The following is a 26,618-nucleotide window of genomic DNA, read 5'->3' as shown; positions in this document are numbered from 1 at the left end:
CATTGTGATGAGAGAATATATTCTGTATGATTTCAGTTCTTTTAAGTTTATTGAGGTTTGTTTTTGTGGCCCAGGATATGTCCTATCTTGATATATGTTCTGTGGATTCTTAAACGTGGATTCTGCTGTTGGTGGGAGTCCTCTACGGAATTGACGGTCTCCTTATTCTATCAATTATCGAGAGTGGGGTATCGAAGTCTTTATAATTGTGTATTTGTCTATTTCTTTTAATTCTGTCACTTTTTCTTTCATGTATTTTGTCGTTTTGTCTTTTGGTGTGTATGCATTTAGGCTTGCCATGTCTTGGTGAATTGACTCTCTTATCATTATGTAATGGCCTTTCCTGTCTCTGGTAATTTTCTTCGCACTGAAGCTTACGTTATTGAGTATTAATATAGCTACTCTTACTTTCTTTTGATTAATGTTTAATGATATAACTTTCTCTATTATTTTATTTTTACCCCACCCTATATCCCTGTATTTGAGGGGACCCTTTTGTAGGCAACATATAGTTGGGTGATACTTTTTAGTCTATTCTACTAACAGCTCTCTTTAGTTGATATATTTGGAACATTTACATTTTATGTAATTATTGATATGTTTGTGTTTAAATCTATGATTTTATTTTTTGTTCTCTGTTTTTCATTTCTCTGTTTTCTTTTCCTACCTTCCTGTGGGTTATTTGAACATTTTTTTAGAACTCCACTTTTATTTATCTATAGTGTTTGGGGAGTACCTCTTTGTATAGCCTCTTTAGTGGTTCCTCTAGGAATTAAATATATATATGTATGTATATATGTGTGTGTATATATATATATATTATATAATAGGTAATAGTTTACTGGTATAGTCATTTATTAGTTTGAGTGAAGTACAGACCTTACCTCCTGTTATATCTTTTTATTTTTGCCCAACTTGTCATATAGTTGGCTTATACATTTTCTCTGTGTACATTGAGAACCACATCAAGCGGTGTTCCAATTTTGGCTTCAGTGGTCAAACTTAATTTAGAAAATTCAAGAGGAGAAGGAAAATGCATGGAATTTGCTCATATTTTTATTCTTTCTGTTTTTCTTCCTTCCTGATGTTCTAAGTTTCCATTGTTTTCTTTTTGAGACTTCCCTTTAGCCATTATTTTAGGGCAGGTCTGCTGACAACAAATTTTCTTAGTTTTCCTTCAGCTGAGAAGGTCTTGATTTTCCCTTTATTCTTAAAGGATATTTTCACTGGATATACAATTCTGGGTTGGCAGATCTTTTTTTTTTTTTTCCTTCCTGCACGTGAATAATGTGTTACTTCCTTATAGTCTCCATGGTTCCTGACAAGAAATCTGATGTTGTTCTGTTTTCCACCCTGTAGAGAAGGTGTCCTTTCTCTTTGGCTGTTATCATGATTTTTTTCTTTTTTTGTATTTTTAGAAGTTTGGCTGTGAGGTATCTTGCTGTAATGTTCAGATTGGGTAACTTCCATCATTCAGTCTTAAGGTTGACTAATTCCTTCCTATTTACTGCATTCTGCTGTTTAGCTTCTACAATTAAATTTTTTATTTCGATCATCATATTTTTTTAGTTCCAAAATTTCCTTAAGGTTCTTCTTTATATCTTCTATTTCTTTGCTCAGACTTCCTGGGGTTTTTTTTCCCCCCCATTGGTTCCAAGTGTGTTTGTAATTGTTCATGAAATATTTTTATCATGATGGTATTCAATTTTTTTTTGTCAGATAAATCTAACATCTCAGTCATCATGATAGTGGTATCTATTAATTTTCTTTCTTCTTTTTTTCCATTCAGTTTGACATCTTCTTGATTCCTGGTACAATGAGTGATTTTCTATTGGAACATGAACATTTGGGGTATTAGTTATGAGACTCTGGGTATTATTTATATCTTCTGTTTTAGATGATTTCTTATGACACTAAGTGGGAGAGGGAGGTGCCATATCATTACTTCCAGTTGGGGGTAGAATTTCAGGTTCCTCTATCTCCAGTTCCTTTCCCCTCCCCAGAGGATGAGGGAATGAAGCTGAAAGTTACAAGCTTCTCCTCATGGCTTGGTCCTCCTGGTGACCAGGCCTCATCCTGAATCTATCCAGGAGCTCACTATGAGTTGCCTCATTAGAACCAAGGACACTTCTATCACCCAGGAAATTCCAAGGAATTTAAGAGCTCTGTGTCAAGAACTGGGTCAAAGGCCAAGTATTAGAATACAGGTTGCTCCTAGCACTTGTATCACTTGGGAAATTACAACGATTTTAGGAGTTTGGGATGAGAGGGCCAGGAGACTGGGGATGAAGACCTATTTATTTATTTATTTATTTATTTATTTATTTATTTATTGTACCAGAGAATCACACTCACATCCTTCATCCAGACCAGCAACACATTCTGTTGGAGCAAATGTCAAAATATATTCTGCATCTGACCTCCTCTCATACACACCACCACTTTAGTGAAAACCATCATGTCCTTCCTGGATTATTGCCAGACTGGTGTTCCTGCCTCCATAGTTCAGTAGCAGCTAGAATGACCCTATAAAATGGTGAATCTGATCATGACATTCCTCTGCTCAAAAGCTTCCAGTGGCTCCCATTGCACTCAAACAAATATCTAAAGTCTTTCCCATGGCCTCGTATGCTGTGTGCTCTGCTGTTTTGCTGCCTTTCCTTTTAATTTCCTACCATGTTCTCTTACTTCCCACGCTCCAGCCAGGGTGGCTTCCTAAGGGTCAGGGTGCTCCCAACTCGGGGTCCTTGTTCTTCCAACATGTTTCACATACTCCGTCCATACTGGGTTTTGTGTAGATATCACCTATCAGAGAGGCTTTCTTTGACCAGACTGGTGTCCAATATCACCTCATCCTGTCACTTTGGATGCCCTCACCCTTCTCTGTCTTTCTTTGTAGGGCTCATCACTACCTACAGCTATGAATTTTCTGGTTGATTTCTTCATTTCCTGTTTCCCTCCATTAAACTGCAGCCTTCCAGTGCAGGGCCTTTCTCTCACTCACTGCTGCATTCCTAGCGCCTGCTGTGGTACCCAGCACATCGTAGAGTCCCAGTAAATGTGTATTGGATGAGAAATACGATTGGGTGACATGGATCATTTGTAGTGCTTCTGAATTTTCCCTGTGATATATAATGTTGCAATATAGCGTTTTCCTGTTATTTACACGTGTTCTTTCTCATTACTACATAGTTGTGCTGAGTGGCTCTCCCTGGAACTTTCCTTTCTAAGATTATGCATAGATCCCTTTGGCGTTTGGGCTCTTCTTAAACTTTTTGGTCAACTTTTTGCATCAACATCTTATTTATTTTCACTGATGGTTAATCACTTCCATCAGGTTAAGACTCGAATTGCGCAGCTCTCATCCCCTCATTTCCAAATCTCAGTCTCTAGTCTCTTGGGCAGGGCTTGTCCCCATTCACTCCATGTGTGGAAGACAAGCATGGTTCTGAGACACCCTCATTGGCTGCCCCTCGCCCACAGAACAGAGGCAGGTCTTCAAAGATTGGATGGCCAGGGCTTCCATGGCGAGGCCTTTCCCTATTTGATTGGCTCCTCTCTTCCTTGCTGGACACACTTTGCAGCCAGGTCAGTTGGACCTTCCTTGCTGGACACTTTGCAGCCACCCTAATGGCGCCCAGCCTCTCCCTGTGCCTCCCTTTTGCCTCATCCCCCCGAACCCGAAATATCCACAGACAGTTATCTGAATGCCATCTCCTCCAGCTCCTTCCTGCATCTCCTCATCTGTAATTTCCTTCCCTTCCCTCTCCTCTAGTACTTACTACATCTTTCCTTTCCTGACCTGTATGAGAATGACTTGTGTTCACATCTGATCTTCTGTACCAAATACAAGCTCACTGAAGATACAGCCCATTCAGCATCCGTTACCAGGTCCCTCAGAGCTTTGTGCAGGGAAAGGGACTCGACAGTCTGATGAAGGGTTTAACTCTATTCCTTTTCAGAATTTTTCATGGACAGATTTTGCTCACCGTGTTTCTCTTTTCTTTGCAAGCAGTCATGTTGTTTGGAAAAATCAAATACCACCTAAGTTCTGCTTTGGAATAATTCCAACAGATTTTTCATGTTTCATTTATATTTTCATTTTTTTCCAATTATTTTTTTATTATAAGTCCTTCGCAACCTCATAAGGAGAGCATTTTAAAAAATCTCTATCAAAAGATTGCAGGTTCAGTTCCAGACCATTGCAATAAAGCAAAATGAATTTTGGGGTTGCCCGGTGCATATCAAAGCTATGTTTATACCACACTGTAGTCTGCTACTAAATGTTCGATAGCAGTATGTGTAAAATAACAATATATATACCTTAATTAAAAATACTTTATTGCTAAAAAATGCTAACCATCATCTGAGCTTTGAGCAAGTTATAATCACTGATCACAGATCACCATAACAAATATAATAATATAGAAGTTTGAGATATTGGGAGAATTACCAAAATGTGATATAGAGACAGAAAGTGAACAAATGATGTTGGAAAAAATGGTGCCAATTGTCTTGCTCAAGGACACACAGCTGCCACAAACCTTCAATTTATAAAAAATGAAATATCTGCAAAGCACAATAAAACAAAGTACAGTAAGACAGGCTTGGCTCTGTATTCATAGTTAAACTATTTTTTAGTGGGGATAATTTAAATGGATTTTTCAGCCCCAGCATATGACTAAATGTTGTAAGAATGTGTTAATGAGTTACTGACATAAATCAGTTATTTCTGTTTTATTTATTGAATTCCATTCTGTTCATTTTATGTATTTATTTCCATATTTCTTGTTTATTTTTATTTACTCAATTTGATTCTATTTTTGTTTATTTATTTACTTGAAAGATTTTATTGATTTGAGAGAGAAAGAGAGAGAGAGCAGGGAGAGTGGCAGGCAGAGGGAGAGGGAGAAGCAGATTCCCTGTTGAGCAGGGAGCCCCACAGGGGGCTTGATCCCAGGACCCTGGGATTACAACCTGAGCCGAAGGAAGACATTTAACCAACTGAGCCACCCAGGTGCCCCTCTATTTATTCTTTTTTTTTTCTTTGCTTTCCTCCAATTTTGCTTTGTTTTTTTTGTTTTGTTTTTATGTTTTTTTATTATATTATGTTAGTCACCATACAGTACGTCCCTGCCTTTTGATGTAAATTTCCATGATTCATTAGTTGCGTATAACACCCAGTGCACCATGCAATACGTGCCCTCCTTACTACCCATCCACCAGACTATCCCATTCCCCCACCCCCTCCCATCTGAAGCCCTCAGTTTGTTTCCCAGAGTCCATAGTCTCTCGTGCTTCATTCCCCCTTCTGATTACCCCCCTTTCTTTATCCCTTTCTTCTCCTACCGATCTTCCTAGTTCTTATGTTCCACAGATGAGAGAAATAATATGATAATTGTCTTTCTCTGCTTGACTTATTTCACTTAGCATTATCTCCTCCAGTGCCGTCCATGTTGCAACAAATGTTGAGAAATCGGTTTTTTTTGATAGCTGAGTAATATTCCATTGTATATATGGACCACAGCTTCTCAATCCAGTCATCTGTTGAAGGGCATCTCGGCTCCTTCCACGATTTAGCTATTGTGGACAATACTGCTATGAACATTGGGGTGCATATGGCCCTTCTCTTCACTACGTCTGTATCTTTGGGGTAAATACCCAGTAGTGCAATGGCTGGATAATAGGGTAGCTCAATTTTTTAACTTTTTAAGGGACCTCCACACTGTTTTGCAGAGTGGCTGTACCAACTTGCATTCCCACCAACAATGTAGGAGGGATCCCCTTTCTCCACATCCTCTCCAACAATTGTTGTTTCTTGCCTTGTCAATTTTTGCCATTCTAACTGGCGTAAGGTGGTATCTTAGTGTTTTTGATTTGAATTTCCCTGATGGCTAATGATTTTGAACATTTTTTCATGTGTCTCTTAGCCATTTGTATGTCTTTATTGAATTCTTTCACTCAGTCTTTGTCCAGTTAGCATTATCCTGCAGTGATAGCAGCTTGTTGCTGTATCAGATCAAAACAGTGTTTCTCAGTATTTCCTGTTTCTCATTATTTATTGCTTATTGCAGTTCTATTTTTTAGAAGTATTTGGTTGCTATGTGAATTGGGATACATGAACCCAGCACTTTTACCTTTGAGTGAATTTGCTTGTTTCTCTTAATACTGAAAAACAAATTTCATGTACTCTGTAAATATTTACCTTTTTTTTTTCCCCAGCAAAATAGTCATGGCTCATTTTAGACTATTCTTTACGTTAAATCCAGTGTTTCCCAGTGTTGCTTCAAGGAGGAGCAGCCTGGGAAGCTAATTCTGAGTCAGGCTGCCTCCGCTGACTTTGTTTCCCAGGGTACTTTTCCCTCTTGACGCGAGCTTGGAAAATATTGGTGGATCTAATAAATGTCATTATTTTTTCTTTAAGTCTCATTAAGTACGGGACATTAATTGGATGGTTTGTGTTTGTCTGCACCTGGAGGTTGTGCTTTCTCTCCCCAGCGCTTTGTTCTTGCCCACCATTGCCAGTTTCCCATGTCCCTCCTGGCTGTGTCGCTTGTTAATGAGAACTATATATAATTTTTGAAACTTATTTTGTATGGCTTTTTGTTATCATTGATCGTGCTGGTGGTTCTCTGTGATTCAGATTTTTACATTGTTGCTCTTTTGTGGATCCTGCTATCTGGAAGCTTCCTGTCTTCTCTTCCCAGCATTTGACAAATAGATTATTTTAAGTATAATGAGAACATAGAGTGAACCAATTGCTTTGTACTCAACTATACAGAGATCTTTGGCTTTTAAGCCCCAGTTCATTTCAACACTTTATGCAAAGAGAAAGTAAAATAGATTCAGTGGAAAAGAGGGTTGTCTTAACAGTGTATTTTGTATGAGACCCTAATCCTACTTCCCTTCTCACTAAGTGAATTCCTATAGCAATTAAAATAAAATAAACTTTAAAGTATCCATTCTCGCAGAACTTTTATGTGCTAGTAATAAAAAGTGGGTGACACAAGTACGGTGCCCCAAAAACTACTAAGTAGAATTTAGGAGGAAATACAAACTAAAGCAGGGGGAGGAAAACCACAGCCTAGGGGCCAAGCATGCGTCCCCCCTGGTTTTTTATGGGCTATGGCTCAAGAATGGTTGTTATATTTTTAAATTGTTAAACAAAATGAAAAGAAGAATGATATTTTGTGACATATAAACTAGTAGGAAATCCTCATTTCCACGTCCACAAATCGAGTGTCATTCGAACACAGCCACTCGTGCACTCAGTTACGATCTCTGGCTCCTTTCGCACTACGGCAGCAGAGATGCGGTCTGCGAACCGGAAGTATTTCCTACCTGGCCCTTTATAGACAAAAGTTTGCTGACCCCTGGACTGAGCCTACGTTGTACTTGCGGTATCTCACGTTCCGCCTTGTAAAAACCATCAGAAAGTTCATTTTGTTTTTCCCGATAACCGATCTATTTCTCCCTAACATTTGATGAGATAATGACTCTGGAGAGCGAATTCTGTCTATTCAAGTTCATTTCCCCTCCGAGGAATAGTTGGGGGTGGGGAGAGCCGCACGTGAATGCACATTTGCAAATGATGATTCACTTGTTTTATTGTGCAATCGATGAAATTTAAGGAGACTTTTGTTTTGATTATTTTGCTGCTACATTTGACTCCTGTCATTCATAAACCGTACACACTTACACACCAAACCTCCCACCCCTGCAGAGAGCGTGTTAGAAAATTCGGTGTCTGCTTTATGTTCATCAAAATCGCAGACCTACAATCTCTGGTGACCGCCCTTCATATAATCCCTCCTTGCTCACGGACAACTGGGCAGAGCCAGTAACTACCATGCCGTTTCAAGCAAAGGTCCCTCGGGCCAAGTTGGGGTGACCTAAGAATTCATAAAAGAAAGGAGATGAGTGCTTTCAAAATGTAAACGCAGGATCTTTTTAAACAATAGTTTTGCTGTTCTTTTCTGATATTTTTCTGCTCGTTTATACATTACTATTTCCTACTAGCGTGTATGTTAGGAAATATGCCATCGGGGGCAGACGTCCCCCGCCTCATCCCCCCACTTCCTGTCCCAGACACCCTTCTGTCTCAGGCCATCCTGCCTGTCTGTTGCTGCCTTTCTCTGGGCTCTGCGTGGTCGTGGTCTGCTCTCCCCATTCTTGGGCAGGAGCCGTCACAGCGCTGGAGCGGGGCAGGTGTCATCCTGCAAGACGCACAGACGTAGCCTCTGTTCCCACCTTTCTCCCACCAGCCGTGTTTCCCACACTCCATCCTTACGAATAAGGACCTCCTTTCAGCCCAGTGACAGGAGCCGGCACCCCACGAGAGAGCCCTGGGTACCTGGGGCCGGGTGGAAGGAAAAGGAAAGCCAGAGGCCAGCAGAGAAGTGGAGCCACCAGGGAAAGGCGTTGCTCACTCTCAAGTCTGTCTGCAGAGGAACCTGTTTCTTGTTTCTGTGCATTTCTTCAGAACTGTTTTCTCTTGCGGCTTCATGTGGGGGAGGGAAGAGGAAACCGAAATTGGGGGGCATTTGTGATGTCACAGGCACAGTGGTGCGTGGCTCATTATGGTTAGTTCTTGACGTGGCAGGTGCGTGTGTCCCCAGTTTGCAGGTGAGCACCCCGGGCCGGGGCCTGGTTGTAGCCTCTCCACAGCCGTGAGCAGCGTGGGGCTACTGGATGTGAGGCCGGGGGCGGTCACCAAGGCCCACGGCACACACGGCGCCTTCAGGCTGGGTCTTCAAGCCCTGCATTCCAGAAAGGAGCTGATTTCACTTAGACTCAGGGAGCTGTTATGGGCGGGCATCCTTATCACCCAGGGAATGTTGCATGGAGAGGCAGGGCTCAGTGTGAGGACAGGTTCCAACGATGAGGTTCTCCGGGGACTTTCTTCAACTTCTCTGTTCAGCACAGAGGTCAGCAGGGCAGAGGTCGTGGGTAAAGAGTGGCTGAACCAGCTGAATACATTTGTTCTCCAGCAACGATTGGAGCCTCTTAGAAAAGGAATAAGAACACGATCAGTGTGGGTGTGATGATTTGAATCCCAGTGTAGAGATGCTCACTTCATTATTTAGAGATTCTTTAAATCTCTTCAAAGTGTTATGATTACTTTTTTGTTGTTTTTCACATGCCATGCCATGTCTTCAGTACTGTGTGTAGACTTTTAAGGGTTGCCTCAGTAAACTTGCTGGGAGGGTAAGTTTCTAAGACTCATTCTGTCATTTTAACATTGTGTTCCTATAATTCAGGTGACTTCTGTATGCTGCTTTAATTCTAAATGAAAGTATGCTGCTTTTATGCTGCTTCCGTAAGCTGCTTTAATTCTAGAATGTGCGAGGTGACTTCAGGGTGGCTCACCGTTGCCTTGTAAATAAGGGCTGTCCTCCCTTAAGCCCTGTCAGGTGACCTTCCTGTGTCAAGTTATGCCTCATGTAACCACATGTGCTGGCACAGCCCACATTCCTCTCCTCTTCCCCTCACGTAGCCGTTGCAGTAAAGCCACCCTGGACTCCACCATGAATTTGGAGATGCGTATTTTCCTCCACGTCTTCACTTCCTGGGAGGCTCTTCATGCCTCCTCTGTGGATAATGTCTGTCCTTTGAGGAAGTGCTGGCAGACGCCACCTCCTCCATGATGTCCTCGCTGATATCCTCCCTCTCCACTCCCCTAGAACTTGTCTGAGGCCTCATCACACGGTGTCTTCTGTTGGAGTAGATCATAAACACGTCTGTTCCTTCGCCTTGGTTAGAAACTCTGAGACTGGAGATCGTGGTGCTTTACATCCCTCAAGTAGTAATCACCTTAGGCGCCTTTGAAGGATTGATTTGGTTGTCTCTGAAGGATCAGACCTCTGAAAAATTAAGCACACTTAGCATTCCAAGTGAAATAGTCTGAAATTAAAAAAAAAATTTTTTTAAAGACTTATTTATTTATTTGAGAGAGAGAGTGCAAGCACATGCAATGGGGGGGGGACAGAGGGAGGGGGAGAGAGAGAATCTCAAGCAGACTCCCCCTAAGTGCAGAGCCCGACGTGGGGGTCAGTCTCATGACCCTGAGATCATGACCTGAGCCGAAATCAAGAGTCGGAAGCTTGACCCACTGGGTCACCCAGGCGCCCCTGAAATGAAAAATATTAAATAAGTTGCAAACCCTTCTCAAACCCAGAGGGGACAGTGGTAACCCGAAAGCTGGTGTGCGATCCGGCCACCTTGACAAGACCCCGTATCTCTTTGAGCCTCAGTTTCCACTTAAATCAATGAATTTAAAAAGGTGAAAATTACTGCCCTGCCTCCTCCTTAAAGTTTTTATGAGGATGAAATGAGACGTCACCTTTGAAAATGCATTGGGAATCACAAAACTGCCTCAACTATAAAATCACATGGTCTTATTCAAGAAACGTCCCTGGAATCTAGACAGCAGCTGTGCCGTGTAAGTATTGTGTTCCCGTATCATTCAGCTTCTGAGGTGAAGTTGCATTTGTGCCTGCCCGTGCTTCGTCAGTGGTTTTAAGATCATCTGACTTTTACGTCACCCTCTGTAGCCAATTACGCTGACCTGGGAGGTTTCAAAATAGAATCCATCGGTTCTGGCAACGAGAACCAATTTATCTTCGCCCTGATTCTTGCACACCCCAAATGCTTTGTCTTTATTTTTTTCCTTCACAGGCTTCCATCTGTATCACAAGTTGCCCACAATAGTGCCTGAGAGCTGCCTTCTTATAATGGTTGGCCTTCTGCTAGGAGGGATTATTTTTGGGGTCGATGAAAAGTCCCCCCCCGCAATGAAGACTGATGTGTTTTTCTTGTATCTCCTCCCACCCATCGTGCTTGACGCGGGCTACTTCATGCCCACTCGCCCGTTCTTTGAGAACATTGGCACCATTTTCTGGTATGCTGTGGTAGGGACCCTTTGGAATTCCATTGGCATTGGGGTGTCTTTGTATGGTATCTGCCAGATCGAAGCCTTTGGCCTGAGTGACATCACTCTGCTCCAGAATCTGCTCTTCGGCAGCTTGATCTCAGCTGTGGACCCCGTGGCCGTGCTCGCCGTCTTCGAGAACATTCACGTCAACGAGCAGCTCTACATCCTGGTCTTTGGAGAGTCCTTGCTGAACGATGCAGTGACAGTGGTGAGTAACATGGTCATGCCGCGTCTCTCCAACACCACCGGCCACCCCTGGCCTGCATCAGCTTCCTGACAGTGACCCCGAGGGGAGAACCTGCCGGCACCGCGGACAGCTGCGCAGTCGTGCGGCCCTGCACTTAGACGGGCCCCGCGCATGGCTTAATGGCCTGTTGTTGCTATCTTGAAATGCTTTGTGAAATTTTTTTTTATTGATTATTTTTTATTTATTATTATACCGCGGGCCCCTCATTTTCATGCTGCACTGGGTTGCACAGACTATGTAGCTGGTCCCTGCTTGCAAGGTCCTGCTGGTGCTGGGGGAGCACGTAGGGGATTCTGATCTTTTCTATCTCCGAGGATTTCTCAATTGGCATTTTCAAAAGTGATGGTCTTTGATCAGAATTGAAGGACTTCACGTCCTTCAGAATTCTTTGCGAGGTGTGACGGTGTCAGCAGTGAGCATGTATAATAGACGCGAAATGACAGTTCCCACCAAGTGCCACTCTGTGTCTCGGGATGGTTTATTAATTATCTTATGATTTTAGGCCAGTTTTTCGTTACACTCTCACTTTGTGTTTACTGCTCAGCCAGCTTATTTCTGTTCCTCACCATTTTCCCGTAAATGGGTATTTATTCAGAAAATGAGAATTTATTTTTAATTCTCACCAATTAACACATAATTAGAGTTCGAGGCTGTTGTGATCGCAATGTTTGTGGAATTTACCTCCGTCCTGCTTTCTGAACTCAGGCAAAGTGTAGAGAAGTGACGAGGAAGCCTCTCCCCTGACCCATGGGCCTACGAAATACTCCTCCCCCAGCAAGAGACACTCAGGTGACCCTGTATGGGTAAACCGGTGAGGGAGTACCAGTGATGCTGTTTTATGATGTTAGCTGCCGCTCCACGGCGGTGATGGTTTTAGCTGGTTAACGTAGCTGTTAACCTCTTTGTGAACGCCTACCTTGTGCTCGGGTCTTTCTGACAACCTATGTAGTAATTATTTTTCCCATTTGGTAGGTAAGAAAGTTGAGGCAGAGAAAAATTAACTGTTTTTTTTTAAGATTTTTTTTTCATGTATTTATTTGACAGAGAGACAGCCAGCGAGAGAGGGAACACAGGCAGGGGGAGTGGGAGAGGAAGAAGCAGGCTCCCAGCAGAGGAGCCTGATGTGGGGCTCGATCCCAGGACTCTGGGATCACGCCCTGAGTCGAAGGCAGACGCTTAACAACTGAGCCACCCAGGCGCCCCCCAAAATTAACTGTTTTTAATTTATTTTACCCCCCTTCATTAGTTCCTCTCATTAAAATATTATTCTTTGTTCATTTAAAAGTCAGCATAGAAAGCAACATCACTCTCCATTAGCTTATGAACGGAATAAAATATCATCTTGAAGGATTTCCCTTAACTCCATGTGGATGTTTTTAGGTAGAAAGTAATTTATCAATAAGGAAATCCTGTTTTTTAGAATAGCTGCTAAGATAGCTGTTAGAGGCAGTTAGGGTACCTCATTCAAGTAACAAAATACACTTCATTTATTCCATTATTCATTAACAGTGATTAGTCGTTAACTTACCAGTATTAAATTTTAACTGGGAAAGTACCATAGCAATGAAGACATTGTATAATTTATTCTAATTTCCAGAGGCTTCAAGGTTTTCACTGTGACTTATGTTTGATATACACGTTATCCTTGTTGAAGTAGATCGCGGACATTTTAATGAGGATTTCTTGGATCTCCTTCATGCATAGGAAACTTTATAAAGAAATAGTAACGGCCACCCCGCCGCACTCATTCTAGGGCAGTCTAGCAAAGCCAGCTCGGTTTCCGAGTGACATGCCATGCTTTTACACTGCTTTCTCTTCTCTTAAAAAAGTTCTCACTCAGACACCTCACTGTCCATTCTTTGAGTTTGTCGGGAATCAGATCTGAGGAAACAGTCTGGCTAAACCACCATTCAGATGGTGTGAAGGCCCCAGGCTTTCCAGGGTCACATCCGGTGCGTCCTGTCAAGAGGCACCAAGGCGTCAAATAGGATTTTATGGACAGAGAGGGAGGCCTGACCCAGAGAGGGCAGTGGGCCAGATCAAGGGCACCATTCCAATACAGGAAGGCAGGCAAGGACGGAGAAAGGGCACGGCTGCTCTTTAGACGTGGAATCCCTTGTTGCAAGGCCAGAGCTTCTAGGTAGAGGGACTGTAATGGTTTCCTGTGAACGAGCCTTCTGCAGTTTAGATACCCTGGGCTCAAAGCCCGTGGACCCTCAAAGCCACAGCCATAAGATAGCAGGGCATGCCCAGGGGCTTTGCCTACCTGAAGCTGAAGAATAACCCACCAGGTATTACAGTCACTGAATCGGCTGAATAGTGGACCGAATGGACCGGGTGTTAGGAGTAATTAGAACAACATTGTAAAAAATGATCATTTTGCCTCCTTGTCAGGTACCCTTGAGAGTACAGAAGTAGAGAGGTTTTATGGAAGATTCTTTGAGGTCTAGTCTTATCTCTAGGAGGGGTTTAAGGAACTCACAGGGTAAGGGAAGGCATGAAAAGTATGGACCCTGCCACTTACAGGGAAAATGATGAGTCACCAGGAGTTGCAACTAGAAGACTAAACAGAAAAGAGTCATTCAAAATGTAGTCTGGAGGATGAGTAAAATTATAGGTCAGTGCAATTAATTCTGTCCCCAAATTGTGGTAGATTCAGTATGGAGGTAGCAGAGTTAAGGGGAGAAAACCTACGGTGAAAATGTCTCAGTGAAAAGAGAAATTGATACTATGTAAGTTGCGGTCCAACTGTGCCATTGTCCAAGGCTGCCGTAGGTTGGAATCAACTGGAGAAATGACAGCTAAAGGAGTGAAGGTCAGATTTTTAAATGGGATTTTTTTTTGCTTTCCCTTAGCATAAATATTTTAGGAAAAATTTTCAAAATTTTCCTTATTAGGCAAAGATTGCTCAAGTTCTCAGTTTTCAGATCAGTCCTGCCACTCCACAGTAGTCCAGAATCAAACGACTTATGTTCATATGGTAATTTCCAACATCATTTCTAGAACACATTAATAATGCAAACATTGAATAATCTAATACATTTTCCAAGAACACTTGAAAGGTTTCCTCAATCGGCCAGAACGAGGCTTGGTTACAGAGAGCTGGTTCTTTGGAACCAGGCTAGGGGTGGGCTTTATGGTCCAGGCTTTATGTGCTGTGCTCTGGAATTTAACTTCAGGAAGCTGGAAGGTAAACAGTAACCACTTGGTACTCATTTTTGCTCTTGCAGATAGCAGGATGTATTTTAAATTCCTTATGCAAAAATGAGTGTTTCTTGTATTTCATATTAAAAAAAAAGTGACCCCAAAACTATTTTTTCTGGAACAGAGCTATTCCGATAAAGAACTCTGTACTGTTTGCATCTTTGTGTTACATGATATCACTGAGTTGTTGCACCTTTTAAATCAACGGTCAAAATAGGTAATTTCTAATTCTTACATACGTAAGTATTTTAGGAGTCTCATACTCTACCACCTGGGCTAGCTGGGTACTTATATAAGTATTTTAAAAATCACAATATTGAGTAGAGTGATTTGAAAGTGCTTTTCCTTTCCCCTTCCCTCAATTGTCAAATTTAGCCCACTACAAAATACAGGCAGCTCTGGTATTCGGTCTTTGAAAACTGCAGTTGTCAAGTCAAGGTCAACTTTGCACAGACCAACTAGAGACATAATTGTAGCCAATGTATATAGTGCATATACATATAGAAATTATACCTCCAGAAGCACTTTTCTACGTAGATTCCCTTGTGATACAATTAAAGCACTTAACAGGAATGAACTAACTAATGGGTTATAGCCAGTGGTAACTAAAAGAATTGTATCTTGTGCTGATCACTGGGTATCAGGTTCAGTGTAGAGCAGGTGGGAGGGTATGGAAAGCCTTCTGGTTGTCAAGGCAACGTTTCTACCTAAGACATTTCCCTGTAACACTGCCCTGGCATTCAAGGCAGCGGGATGATGGAACTGGAACTTCTGCCCCGCGCGCTGAAAGTGCGGTGCCAGTGACTCGGCTTTGTCCTCTGCAAAACCTGAAGATATTGAAACCAGCATGGCCCTTTGATCAATGTGATGGATTGAGTTGCCAGGAAAATGCCTCCGAAAAAACTATGTCTGTCAGTTGCTCCGTAGAGACACAGGCCTGAGCCGCCTTTCGTGGGCTCATAAATGTGCTCGATGGGGTGGGGAGGGAAGAGCTGAGGGAGAAGGGGGAGATCTGGGTTGTGTGCACGAGCACTGTCTCATTTGGCTGGGGCAATGGGGTAGGCACCCAAGAGGCAGCGCCCACAATGGAAGATGGCCTGTCCCCGAAGCCTGCCTGGTTTGGGAGATCATCTTTGTTGCAGGAGAGCAGAGGTGAAGGTGGTTTGCAGGGGCTGTAGGAGTTCAGGTATTCTCTTGAGAGGAGCAGCGGCTTCAGCTGGGCCCTGGAAGATGGATAAAGTTTCCCTGGGCTTAGGGGCTGGGTTCCCGCCAAGAGAAACCACAAGAAAGAAAGCAAGGGCAGTGGTGAATTATGTGATGTTTTGTGGAGCTGCGATGAGACCCTCTCCCAGACTGAAGGGTGCTGGAAAGTGGTAAAAACAAAATGAACAAACCAAAAACCAAAACAAAACAAAAAACCCCCCAAAACAACAACAACAACAACAACAGCAACAAAAACCAGGTGTATTGAGCCTTTCCAAAGTCAAGGATTTTAAATTTGAAAGTGACAAACGGAATAGCAGTATTTAAAGGAAGTGAGTCTTGTGTTGGCCGTAGGGGACATTTGGGCAAGGGGGAGCTGAGATTTGCTGGTGTAGGCAGGAGTCAGGGAGGGCAGAAGCCTGGGAGTCTAGGGACGGAACTGTAGTGACCAAGTGGCCTGGGGGGAGGGAGGCTGTCTGTGCAGAGAGGCTGGCGAGGAGGCCTGCTTCTCTCCTCTGGCAGCAGGTGACCGTCCGTCTTCGGCCTTGGCTCTTTGGAGACAAGGGGTATATATAGCACATCTCTGGTCCCATCTCCGGAAGCGACTGCAGCGTGTGGCTGCTGGCGGAGTCCCTCGTGCAGCAGGCCTCTGGTTGGAAGTGGGAAGCGGCTGCTGCTGGAACTCAGTTTCTTTTCTGGCAAATGATGATACTCTCCACATATCTAAATCCTCAGGACAAGGAATTGCTTTTTTTTCCCCCTTCTTACTCAAGTCGTCTCCTGGTGATACAATACCAAATGGTCTTGAATGTCATACCTACGATTATGAGAAAAGAAAAGCTCATTCATTTCTCAGTCCTAATCCACTGTTTTCTTCAAAGCCAGCAGACCTTTATTGTCTTCTCCCAGGCAGCATGGAAAAAGCACATCATAATAAGGAATGAACCTTCACCACAAGGAATTTACGATCCAGCAGAAAAGAGGGAAAAATGACACAAAACCGGCAGGTGTGGTGGGCTCTGACAGACCTTCAGGGAGGCCAAGAGTACAATCGACTTTCACCAGATCCCCCGCTGGCTAGCAGGCTCAGAACCTGACTCACTCTCCATTCTTGAACCTTGAAAAATTTACCCGGAAGGTCAGGAAACCCAGATTCTCGTATCACATCTGACATTTTGTGTGACCATGGACAAAGGGGTTCAATTTTAATTTCTCAGAAACCAAATAAGGGTGTAGCATGGCCTGTACCATAAAAGGCCTTCATCCCAGTGTCCTGACAGCCAGGTTTCCTGGACCTTCTGGCTGTAAATAACACAGTGAGAAGAAGCAGGGCACCTGCTGGACTCCTAGTTTCCTTGCTGGCTTTGTGAAAAAATGTGGTAGGGAACCAGCCATCACTTCCTGTCTCAGTGGGCCTAGGGGTCCTTAGAAACCCGTTTGCAAGCAGATTCCCAGCAGACGTAGAGTGCCAAGCATTTTTGGAGCTTAATTAAACTAAGACTATGAAAAGACTGTGTGGCTGTTTCAGAAACCAAGCAGTCGTGGGGGCTCATTCCTTTAGAAAAGGGACAACGTATGTATGAAATTGCAGCACATATACATACAACACACAACACACACATGCACGCACACACACAACACAGGTGGCTGCCTCTTTGCTTTAAGAAAGTTCCTTTGGGTTTCATGTAGTAGCAGATGTGTGTGGGGGGGTGCGGTGAGGGGGGAGGACCTCAGTGCCCTGGGAGGAAGATAACTTCAGGTAGGTTACCTGTACTGATGGGGCCCCTTTCCATGGCACGACCCCAGCAGAGAGCCTTGCAAAGTAACTGACTTCACAGCAGCACGCACCAGCTCTCTCTGTGACCTCCTCCTTCCCCAGCATCGGTAACACAAGCAGGGCCTGTCTTTTAAGGTTATCTTTTAGATGGTATCTTAAAAATAATGTTTCAGGAGTAAGTGGCATCATAATCGTGAAGCCGCCTCTCCCTCACTTTCAGAAATAGCTTTCTGGTTGCCCCACGTTTATCGTAGCTTTTTGTTCAAAGCTATTCAGTATCATATTCAAACCTGAGAAGGAGCAAGACAGTTATTGCCACTGGTCATTAACTTGGGGGCACAGAAGAAATGTCTTTGTTAGGAGGCCGGGTGGATTTTTCTGTGGCCGCAGTGAAAACGGGGACGCTGGAAGGGGTCTTGACCTTGCCCTCTCTTTCTCCCACAGGTCCTGTACAACTTATTCAAGTCTTTTTGCCAGATGAAGACCATCGAGACCATTGACGTGTTTGCTGGAATTGCAAACTTCTTTGTTGTGGCAATTGGCGGAGTGCTGATTGGCATCTTCCTGGGATTTATAGCGGCATTTACTACGCGGTTCACGCATAACATCCGAGTGATTGAGCCACTCTTTGTATTCCTGTACAGTTATTTGTCCTATATAACAGCCGAAATGTTTCACCTCTCAGGTATCATGGCGTAAGTATTCACCTCTTTGTTAAAAGCACTTCATGTGAGGACATTTCATTCGGTTTGTGTATTCTAAGCCAAGATGCGAAGGTCGCATCAGTTTTATAAAAGAGGTTTTCTTGACTTCTTCTCAGAAAAATTAAAAATGGATTTTCCTGCCTCTTCATTTGAAAGAAGTGAAGACATTCAGCCAAATTTATACTAAAGCGATCTGGTGCTAGAATGGAAAACTAAAGAATCATCTCTGGGGTCTCGTATGAAATATGACAGTAAACTGTTGGGGTCGACTGTCAGGCACCAAGAATCTTCTGAGTTCGATGCCTACTCAGGGTAGTCCGTGTGGGAGGCTCTGCACTGACTCCAGCAAGGTCATCTCACCTAAAGTGCATCTGGAGTTCTGGAACTGCTGACGGGTATTCATTGGAATGACATTCGTGGTAGGGAACCTTCACTTGGTATGCTAGATTTGATTTGAAATAATGGCATTAAGCCATTCAAAACAAAATGCAATGAGTAAGGCATGTCATCATGTCATTCTGACTTAGCTTTTTAAATAAAGCTGCATGATTATGAAGCAAGAAATGTATAAAGCAAGACATTCTTTGTTACAGATACAGTTAGAGCATATCATTCACTAACAGATTTGGAAGGACGTCCTCGAGACATTCTGCAGCCAGGCTGAAGGGGGGTGCTTTGGATCTGATCCTAGCTTCTGAGGGTCACTTAGAAGGAGGCTCCTTGTTGGGCGTGGATGTAACCCAGCTTCCAAAAACAAGCCTATTTTATTATGGTCACACCCCGTATAGGGCTGGTGAGAAATACTTAGTAATGGAAAGCCTTTATAAGTTTTCATTTTGACAGACACTTATTTACAGGTTGATAGGTGCTGGGCTCTATGCGAGGGCCCGCGACATTTCACGTTTTGGTGTGGTAATGTAGGCCTGGTTCTTGAGGTTTTCTCATGCAGCCTGATTCAGGTGTTGCTTTGATTAAGGACTATTTGTTTTTCACCTCATGTCACTGCTTTTGTATCGGAAGCAGATTAGACTTGTGGTGGGAGAGGTCCGGTGCCTCTCCCCGAGGAGAGTGGGACCCATTATAATGCAAGCCATGAGTTAAAGGTTCTGTGGTTTTCTATTTCACCGGGAACCTAAATAAAGCAACATATTAATCCGGTTTGACCCAGTAATGAAATGTTCTGTATCTTGCTGGTTGCTATTCATATCATCTGTATGACTTCCAGTTTCCTCGCTGTTCTTTGACCAGTGTTATTGAAAGGGTGTGATCAGCGAGTTACAAGGTCTCTCAAGAATGATGAGGGTGGGACTCTGTGTCTAGTGTTCCAGCAAAATTCTAACAGCAGTTGGGGGAAGAGCCTTGAATCTATTCTGACCACGTGCATAAGGAAAAGTTCTAGAACGCCTGCACAGTTGTCTCAACGTGTGTGTTCACTGGCCTGGTGTTCAAGGACAGGAACTGTGATGGGAAGATCCAGAATCCGGGGGGATATTAAAATTCTGGAAGGGGTGGCGGTTGTTGGTGCTTCCTGCTTAGACATGTCCGTGAGGTGGGAGATCGGTGCTGCATCAAGGCCCTGACCCCCTGTGAAGACGGGATTATGGGTTTCCTTGCTCTGGGAATTAGGAAATAAGGGACAAATAGGACACCGTATTCCTGGCAAAAAGCACAGGTAATTCTCTGTGTGGTTTGTTGGTGGAAGAAAAATATCACCTCTGTTTCTACTTCAAAGCAAATGTTTATTTTACAGCTAAGTGCCCAGAAAGGTCCTTTATTACATTTAGACTAATGTCATTGCACAAAGTGTGCTAAGATCATAAATTAGCTGTTAAATAAGATAATAGGAGGTTTGAACATTTTTGGCTCTGGAATGACCATGCACACCATTACCCTATGATAGCAATGCAGGGACAGGTTGACGTTGGAATGACCATGCACACCATTACCCTATGATAGCCAGTGCAGGGACAGGTTGACGTTGGAATGACCGTGCACACCCTTACCCTATGATAGCAATGCAGGGACAGATTGACGTTGGAATGACCATGCACACCATTACCCTATGATAGCAATGCAGGGACAGGTTGACGTTGGAATGACCGTGCACACCATTACCCTATGATAGCAATGCAGGGACAGGTTGACATTGGAATGACCGTGCACACCATTACCCTATGATAGCCAGTGCAGGGGCGGATTGACGTTGGAGTGTGTTTGTTCTCAGAAGTAAGACCCTGTTTCCTAATGTGTGGTGATTTGTATGCAATTCAGAACCCGCCCACGTGTGATGCTTCTGTATGGTGCACATCATGGATGCGCGTGACCCCTCCCCCTTTGAAAAGTGCGCCGTGTGCACTCCACATAGCAAGTACCGTCCTTACCTTGGGATGTTGGTCCAGAGGACCCACTATAATGATGCAATTAAAATTGCACACCCATGTGCACTTCTTTTATAGAACTAGTGATTTTTTCTGTATTTAAATTGCACCGAGTTTAGGAATTCCTTTCATACTTCATGCTAATTACACTCTTTTGCCACTTAAAAACAAATTTTAGGGTTAATGGGAGGGAAGGCATATGATGTGCTGAGCGTGCTCAGTAATTTGCCTTGTTTGTTTAAGAGAAGTGGGCGGCCACACAGAAAGGAAAAGAGGCACTGAGGTTAGGCAGCCAGGGAGCAGGAAGGTTAAAGCCTCCCTCAGAATCCGTAGAACGGTGCAGCTACGTGATACCGTCCTGCGTGAGTTTTGCCGGCTCTCCTGTCTCCCTCTCCTCTTTCCTTCCACCCATCTCTCCTTCCTCTCCCCTCCCCTTCGATTGCCTTTCAGATCCTACAACCCTCTGTGCCTCAGCTTTGTCTTGGGCGGGCTCTGAGGCAGTCCGTCCTAGGTTGAGATCACTAGGTGAGCAGGCGGTTAACACGAAAGTCTGGTTAAAAAGAAACATCCTTCTCCAGAACGGAAAAGTTGGGTCTGGGTTCCAAATGCAGTCAGTCCTTTAGGTGGGAAAGCCCTGGGCAGGACTTCAGCATCTTGGTTTCTTTGGAGAGATGTTGGAAGCAATGTACCTCGGGCATTGACAAAGCCCCCCTTGCAGCTGTTTGTTTTGTGTCATGGAATTGTGGTGTGATGTCAGTTTCACCGACAACAAATAAGGGAACTAATACGAGGTGGCGTTCTATCTGCCTTCTCGTCCTCTGCCTTCTAAAAGCTATTTGGAGGGGCGCCTGGGTGGCTCAATTGGTTGAGCATCTGACTCTCAGTTTCCGAAAAAGGCTCAGAGATAAAACACCAACGAGTCCCCGTTGCCCCCTTCCTTTACCCAAAGATACAGGCAGATGTCTAACATGATTCCCTTAAAAAAAAAAAAAAAGATGATTCCTTAAATCAGATTCATAACAGAACTTTGTTCCCTTCTTGTGAACAGCAGGCACCTTTTCTGAGCCCCACCTTGTACCCCCCACATCCTCCTGTGCTCTAGTCAATAAGAAGCTGAAATACAGGGTCCTGAAGGAGGGGATGCCTGGTCTCCGCAGCAGCTTGCAGCCTGCCGGGATGTGCACATTTCTCTTTGAGGTGCTCCGGGAATTTCAAAGAGTGGCTAAGTCACCCTTTGGATAGGAGAGTAAACACCCAATATTTCTTACTTTTTTTTTAAGATTTTATTTATTTGAGAAAGAAAAAAAGTGTGAGGGGGGGAGAAGCGGCTGGTGAGGAGCAGAGGGAGACGGACAAGCAGACGCTGTTCTGAGCTCGGAGCCAGCCCGATGTGGGGCTCAGTCCCATGACCGTGAGATCATGACCTGAGCAGAAATCAAGAGTCAGATGCTCAACTGACTGAGCCACCCAGGCACCCGTTTTTTTTTTTTTCTTTCATGGATTCATAATTCCTTAGTCTTCCTTTCCTTGAAGGTACTTAAAATGTTTTCCATTTGCTGTTTCAATTATTCTAGCAGCATTATGGCAAAGAAAGTAGAAAGTGGTAAATTTTAGTCCTGTCTTATGAATGAGTAAATCTCCTGAGGCTCAGACGGGCAAAAAATATGGCTGCAGGTGAGCTTGTGGAAGTTGGGCCTGGACCCAATGTCTCCAGTTGTCAGCCCAGCCAGTACATGTCCCAGCATCCACTTAAAAAATAAGCACATTTTAGTGAATAGTTTTAAGTGAGACTTGTAACAGGAATTTCCAGAGTGATGAGCTCAGGCATGAAGTCTAGGAGCAGGCCAAGCTAGCAGGACCGAGGAAGTCACCTCTGAAGATGTGAAAACCATATTCTTTCTCCTTCTCGTTTCTCCGTGTATGAGCTGGTAATTGTCACCTATTTCAAACTTTGAGAAAGATAGGAAAACATGGCTTTGTTTGCCGTTTTGAAGATTCTCTCCTGATTCCTCTTGATTGGCCCACCATTGGTAGCATTTAGGAGACCACGTCTTTAGGATAGAGTCATATGAAATCACTGGACTGCCATAATGTTCTTCCTTACAGAATGTTCACATGTTCTGGTCTTCTCCAAATATGGAAAAAAAATGAACACGTGACATTGCAGGACATTCATAAAACCTTACACAGAGCATCTTATGTATGTGCAGATATATGTATATTTACATGTGTGTATGTGTAAGACAGGCTTCTTTTATTCAGTTTTTCCCTGACCTGTCTCATGTTTACTGAACATTTTTCTTAGTGTAATAATGTGACCTGGAGCTTTAACAAATCGATCTGGATAATGCAATCTGGATAAATACTTGTCTGCCCATAAGTTGTCGGCTATTACACACTCGCTGGCTTGGCCTCCATGCAAATCCAGTTGATCTTAAAGCCTGTCTAATCTAGTGTGAACTTCAAACTTCAAATACACTCCCGTCTGCAACATGCATACTTTCCCCCACACACATGCAAAGAAGAAACGGCCTTTAAGGACTGTGTGTGGTGTATAAGAATTGGCTTACCCTGCAGCCAACGCTCGAAAGTCAGTCGTTAGCTTCAGTGCAGGCCAGCTGGAGGTCATGAAGCATGACAGGTAAAGAATGCATGGGAGATGCTCTAAGGGACGGGCCCAGGTCCTGGTGCCGTGTGGCTTCACGCATGCGTATTGCAACCTACATGTACTTCCACCTCCCTCCTGTCTAAGCTCTGTTTTCCTCTAGCTCTTTAGAGCTTGAAACACTCTAACGTTCTGGGGCACGGAGATGGACAGAAACTTAATCTAAATAAGCAAGGTATAATCTTATTTCTAACAGCATCAGCCAAATGAACAGAGAGGTACTCTGTTCTATATCAATTATTACAAAGATCCAAAATGTAACTAACAAAGCTTATAACAGTTTCTAAGGCAGGTGCCAGCTCTGGCCTCTATGACAGGCTTCCCTCTGAGTCTCCAAAATGCCTCACTGCTATCAGCAGTGCTCTAAAGGGCAGTCCCCGGGAATGCTTTGGTGCACCTGACATGGGCTGCACAGTAAGAATGAGGCATTGGTGATGTCGGCCACCACCCTTCTTCAACACTAATTTCAGATTCATCAGGTCCAGTCCAGTGTATCTTAGTTTTTTGTATGATGTCAGCTGTTTGATATGTACAAATTGGCAGGTTCATGACAGATAGTAACACTTAACACACAAGTGATTGTGAATGAGCCTAAAACAACAGCAACAACAAAAACCCAAGCAACTTTTAATTCTTGTCCTAGGGCTTTAATCTATACCTCAGATTTACACAAACCATCTCTCAGCTGAATAAGCAGGCCTAGGATACAAATCTTTATACACAGTTAACAAGCATCCATCCTTGGTTATATTTACCATGTCCTCATTCCAAAAAACACACTACCCATCTAACCTACTGAAGTGAAAAGTATTTAGACTTTAACGCTTGGGGTTTCAGTGAACACACTTTGAGGAAGAGCCTTCAGCCCTAATATCCTTCATTGCTCCAGGTGATGGGGTCTGTTTTCTCAAGAGCAGCACATGGCATTGGTAATGGGGGCTCCTTTATTGGGGGAAGGAGAGAGTGGAGTGGGAGTGGAGGTGAAGCGGGAAGAAGCTCAGCCCGTATTTTGCTGTTGTGCTGTGTTAATCCACACCCCGTCATGCTCTACCCTCAGAAATAGAGCATCGTGTGATGACACACCTTCGAATACACGGTGCCACTTGACCCTCAATGTCAACCCTTTGGATTATGAAGAAGAGCAGGGAGAGTAGAGAGTTTGGAGGGGAGGACAGAGGGGACCAGGATGGTAGCCTTAGATCTCTGGTTCTGTGACCTCTGCTCTTTTCATTGGCCCATTATACCTTCTATTGCCTTGGCAAATCAAAGCTTTACTTTTGATTTTGGTGTATTCCTTCACTGATGACTCTGACTGGCCAAACTGACCTCTTTAAAATCTTATACGACCACCTCAGACACAAATGCTAAATCGCGGGGGTTTGGGAGGATAGAGTAAAATGAGGCAGGAAATTAGTTAAATAATGAGAAAATAAATCATATTTCCCTTCATTTCCTGGGCACGTTCAGGAAACAGTAAAAACAAACAAACTAAAAGCTTATTATTTTTTTATTACCTCTCACATGTCTTTTATTTCCTTTTGTACAACTTTGCTTAAATTGCAGGGTAAAACTAGAAAAGGCGGAAGGGAATTTGAAATTATAAACTTGACCCCCTAGCTTTATAATTGACATGTGTAAGTTTAAGTTGTACAACACGATGATTTAGTATATGTATATACTGCAAAATGATTACCATAATTAGGTTAGTTAACATATCCATCACCTCACATAGTGACCCTTGTGTGTGTGTGTGTGTGTGTGTGTGTGTGTGGTGAGGACTTTTAAGATCTATTCTCTTAGCAACTTTCAAGTATGCAGTACAGTATTATGGACTATAGTCACCGTAATGTACATTAAATCCCATAATTTATTCATTTTACAGGGGAAGCTCGTACACTTGGCCACCTTTACCCATTTACCTCCCTCCTTCCCCTCCACGAGCCTCCCCTGCTCTCTGCCCCTGATAACTACCAGTCAACTTTCTGTTTCTATGACTTTGTTTTCTTTTCTTTTAAAAATTTAATTTATTTATTTGAGAGAGAAAAAGAGCAGGGGGAGGAACAGAGGGAGAGGGACAAGCAGACGCTGCACTGAGCGTGGTGCCTGACACAGGGCTCAATCTCATGACCCTGAGATCATGACGTGAGCCAACACCAAGAGTTGGACGCTTAATCGACTGAGCCACCCAGGTGCCCCTATGACTTTGGTGGGTTTTTTTTAAAGGTCTTTTTTTTTTTTTTTTTTGAGAGAGAGAGAGAGAGTGCGCTCATAAGCAGGGAGAGCGGCAGGCAGAGGGAGAGGGAGAAGCAGGTTGCCCACTGAGTAAGGCTCCGTGCAAGGCTCAATCCCAGGACCCTGGGATCATGACCCAAACTGAAGGCAGACAGTTAGCCGACTGAGCCACCCAGGTGCCCCATGACTTCATTTTTTTTAGATCCCCCACAGGAGTGAGATCATGCAGTGCTTGTCCAGAGTAGTATAAGTGATTCATGAAATTACTTGTATTTATTTGTATGGTTTAACTGTCTAATTAAATAGGTTCAACTGGTGAGCTTTAGCATTTCCTAGGTTTTTCTGAAGAAGGAGCAAAACCAGTGGCCTGTCACTTTTTCCCTGGGTGCTGCCCAGCATGGAGACCATCCGCAACATGTAGTTTTTGAGTACTTAAAATGTGGCTAGTCTAAACCGAAAGGTACTCTAAGTTTAAAGTACACATCAGATTTTTAAGATTTAGTAGAAAAAGACTGTAGGAACTCCCATTAATAATTTTAATATTGATTCTCTGTTGACCTGACTAAATATATTAGATTTCTTGAGTTAAATGAATATATTATGAAAATTAAACTCTGCAGTTTCTTTTTACACTTTTAATCATGACTAGTAGGAAGTTTAAAAATACAAATATGGCTTGTACTGTATTTCTATTAGCATTGTTCTCTAGTGCTCATCATTAGGTTTCTGCTATTTGGATATTTGAAGATTTGTTGAAATACATTTTCTTCCCTCTGGTGAAGTAAAAGAAAAAAATTAGGGCATGAAAAATGGAGAAAAAATCAGAACAGAAATGCATTCCCTTCATCGATGTTAATCATGCTGTTTATAAAGAATATTTCTTTCAGAGTAGGGGAGGTTGGAAAGCAAGGGAAGAATCAATGAAGGGAGGGGCAGAAGCCACCGGGAACAAAGGAAACACATTACCAAAGATCCACATTTAGGGGTTTTGATTTAAACCTTTTAAAACCTGGCTGAGGGACAGGACTCTCCCTGAGAAAAAGTTGTCATAGTGCAGGAATGAGCAAAGTCCACTAAAACAGCTTCTCTGAGGTTGGGTAGTTTGTATTTTTCGCAAACTGAAATTATTCAATGTTCAAAATAATATATTTTTGTGCCTCATCTTCTTATAAGTAAAAGAACATTAAAAACATTGTCATAATCATCTGAATGGGGAATATCATTCATACGGTCCATGAATTCTCAACTACATGAGTGGTATATGATTCAGTTATA

The 26,618-nt window shown here is 43.2% G+C and overlaps 1 protein-coding gene across 1 annotated transcript in view; it reads left to right on the top strand.

The window, feature by feature from the left end:
• The window catches only part of SLC9A2 (solute carrier family 9 member A2), a 108,269-nt gene that overhangs the window by 33,703 nt on the left and 47,948 nt on the right, over positions 1-26,618 (top strand). Inside the window, exons 2-3 of the mRNA XM_034658936.1 lie at positions 10,678-11,141; positions 17,809-18,059. Of these exons, the coding sequence (XP_034514827.1) occupies positions 10,678-11,141; positions 17,809-18,059 (715 nt within the window). The remainder of the gene's footprint in view (positions 1-10,677; positions 11,142-17,808; positions 18,060-26,618) is intronic.

Source organism: Ailuropoda melanoleuca, chromosome 4 (assembly GCF_002007445.2).
Source record: "Ailuropoda melanoleuca isolate Jingjing chromosome 4, ASM200744v2, whole genome shotgun sequence".
Taxonomy (NCBI): domain Eukaryota; kingdom Metazoa; phylum Chordata; class Mammalia; order Carnivora; family Ursidae; genus Ailuropoda; species Ailuropoda melanoleuca.
Note: the sequence above shows the minus strand (reverse complement) of the source record. Positions and strands in the feature narration are given on the sequence as shown.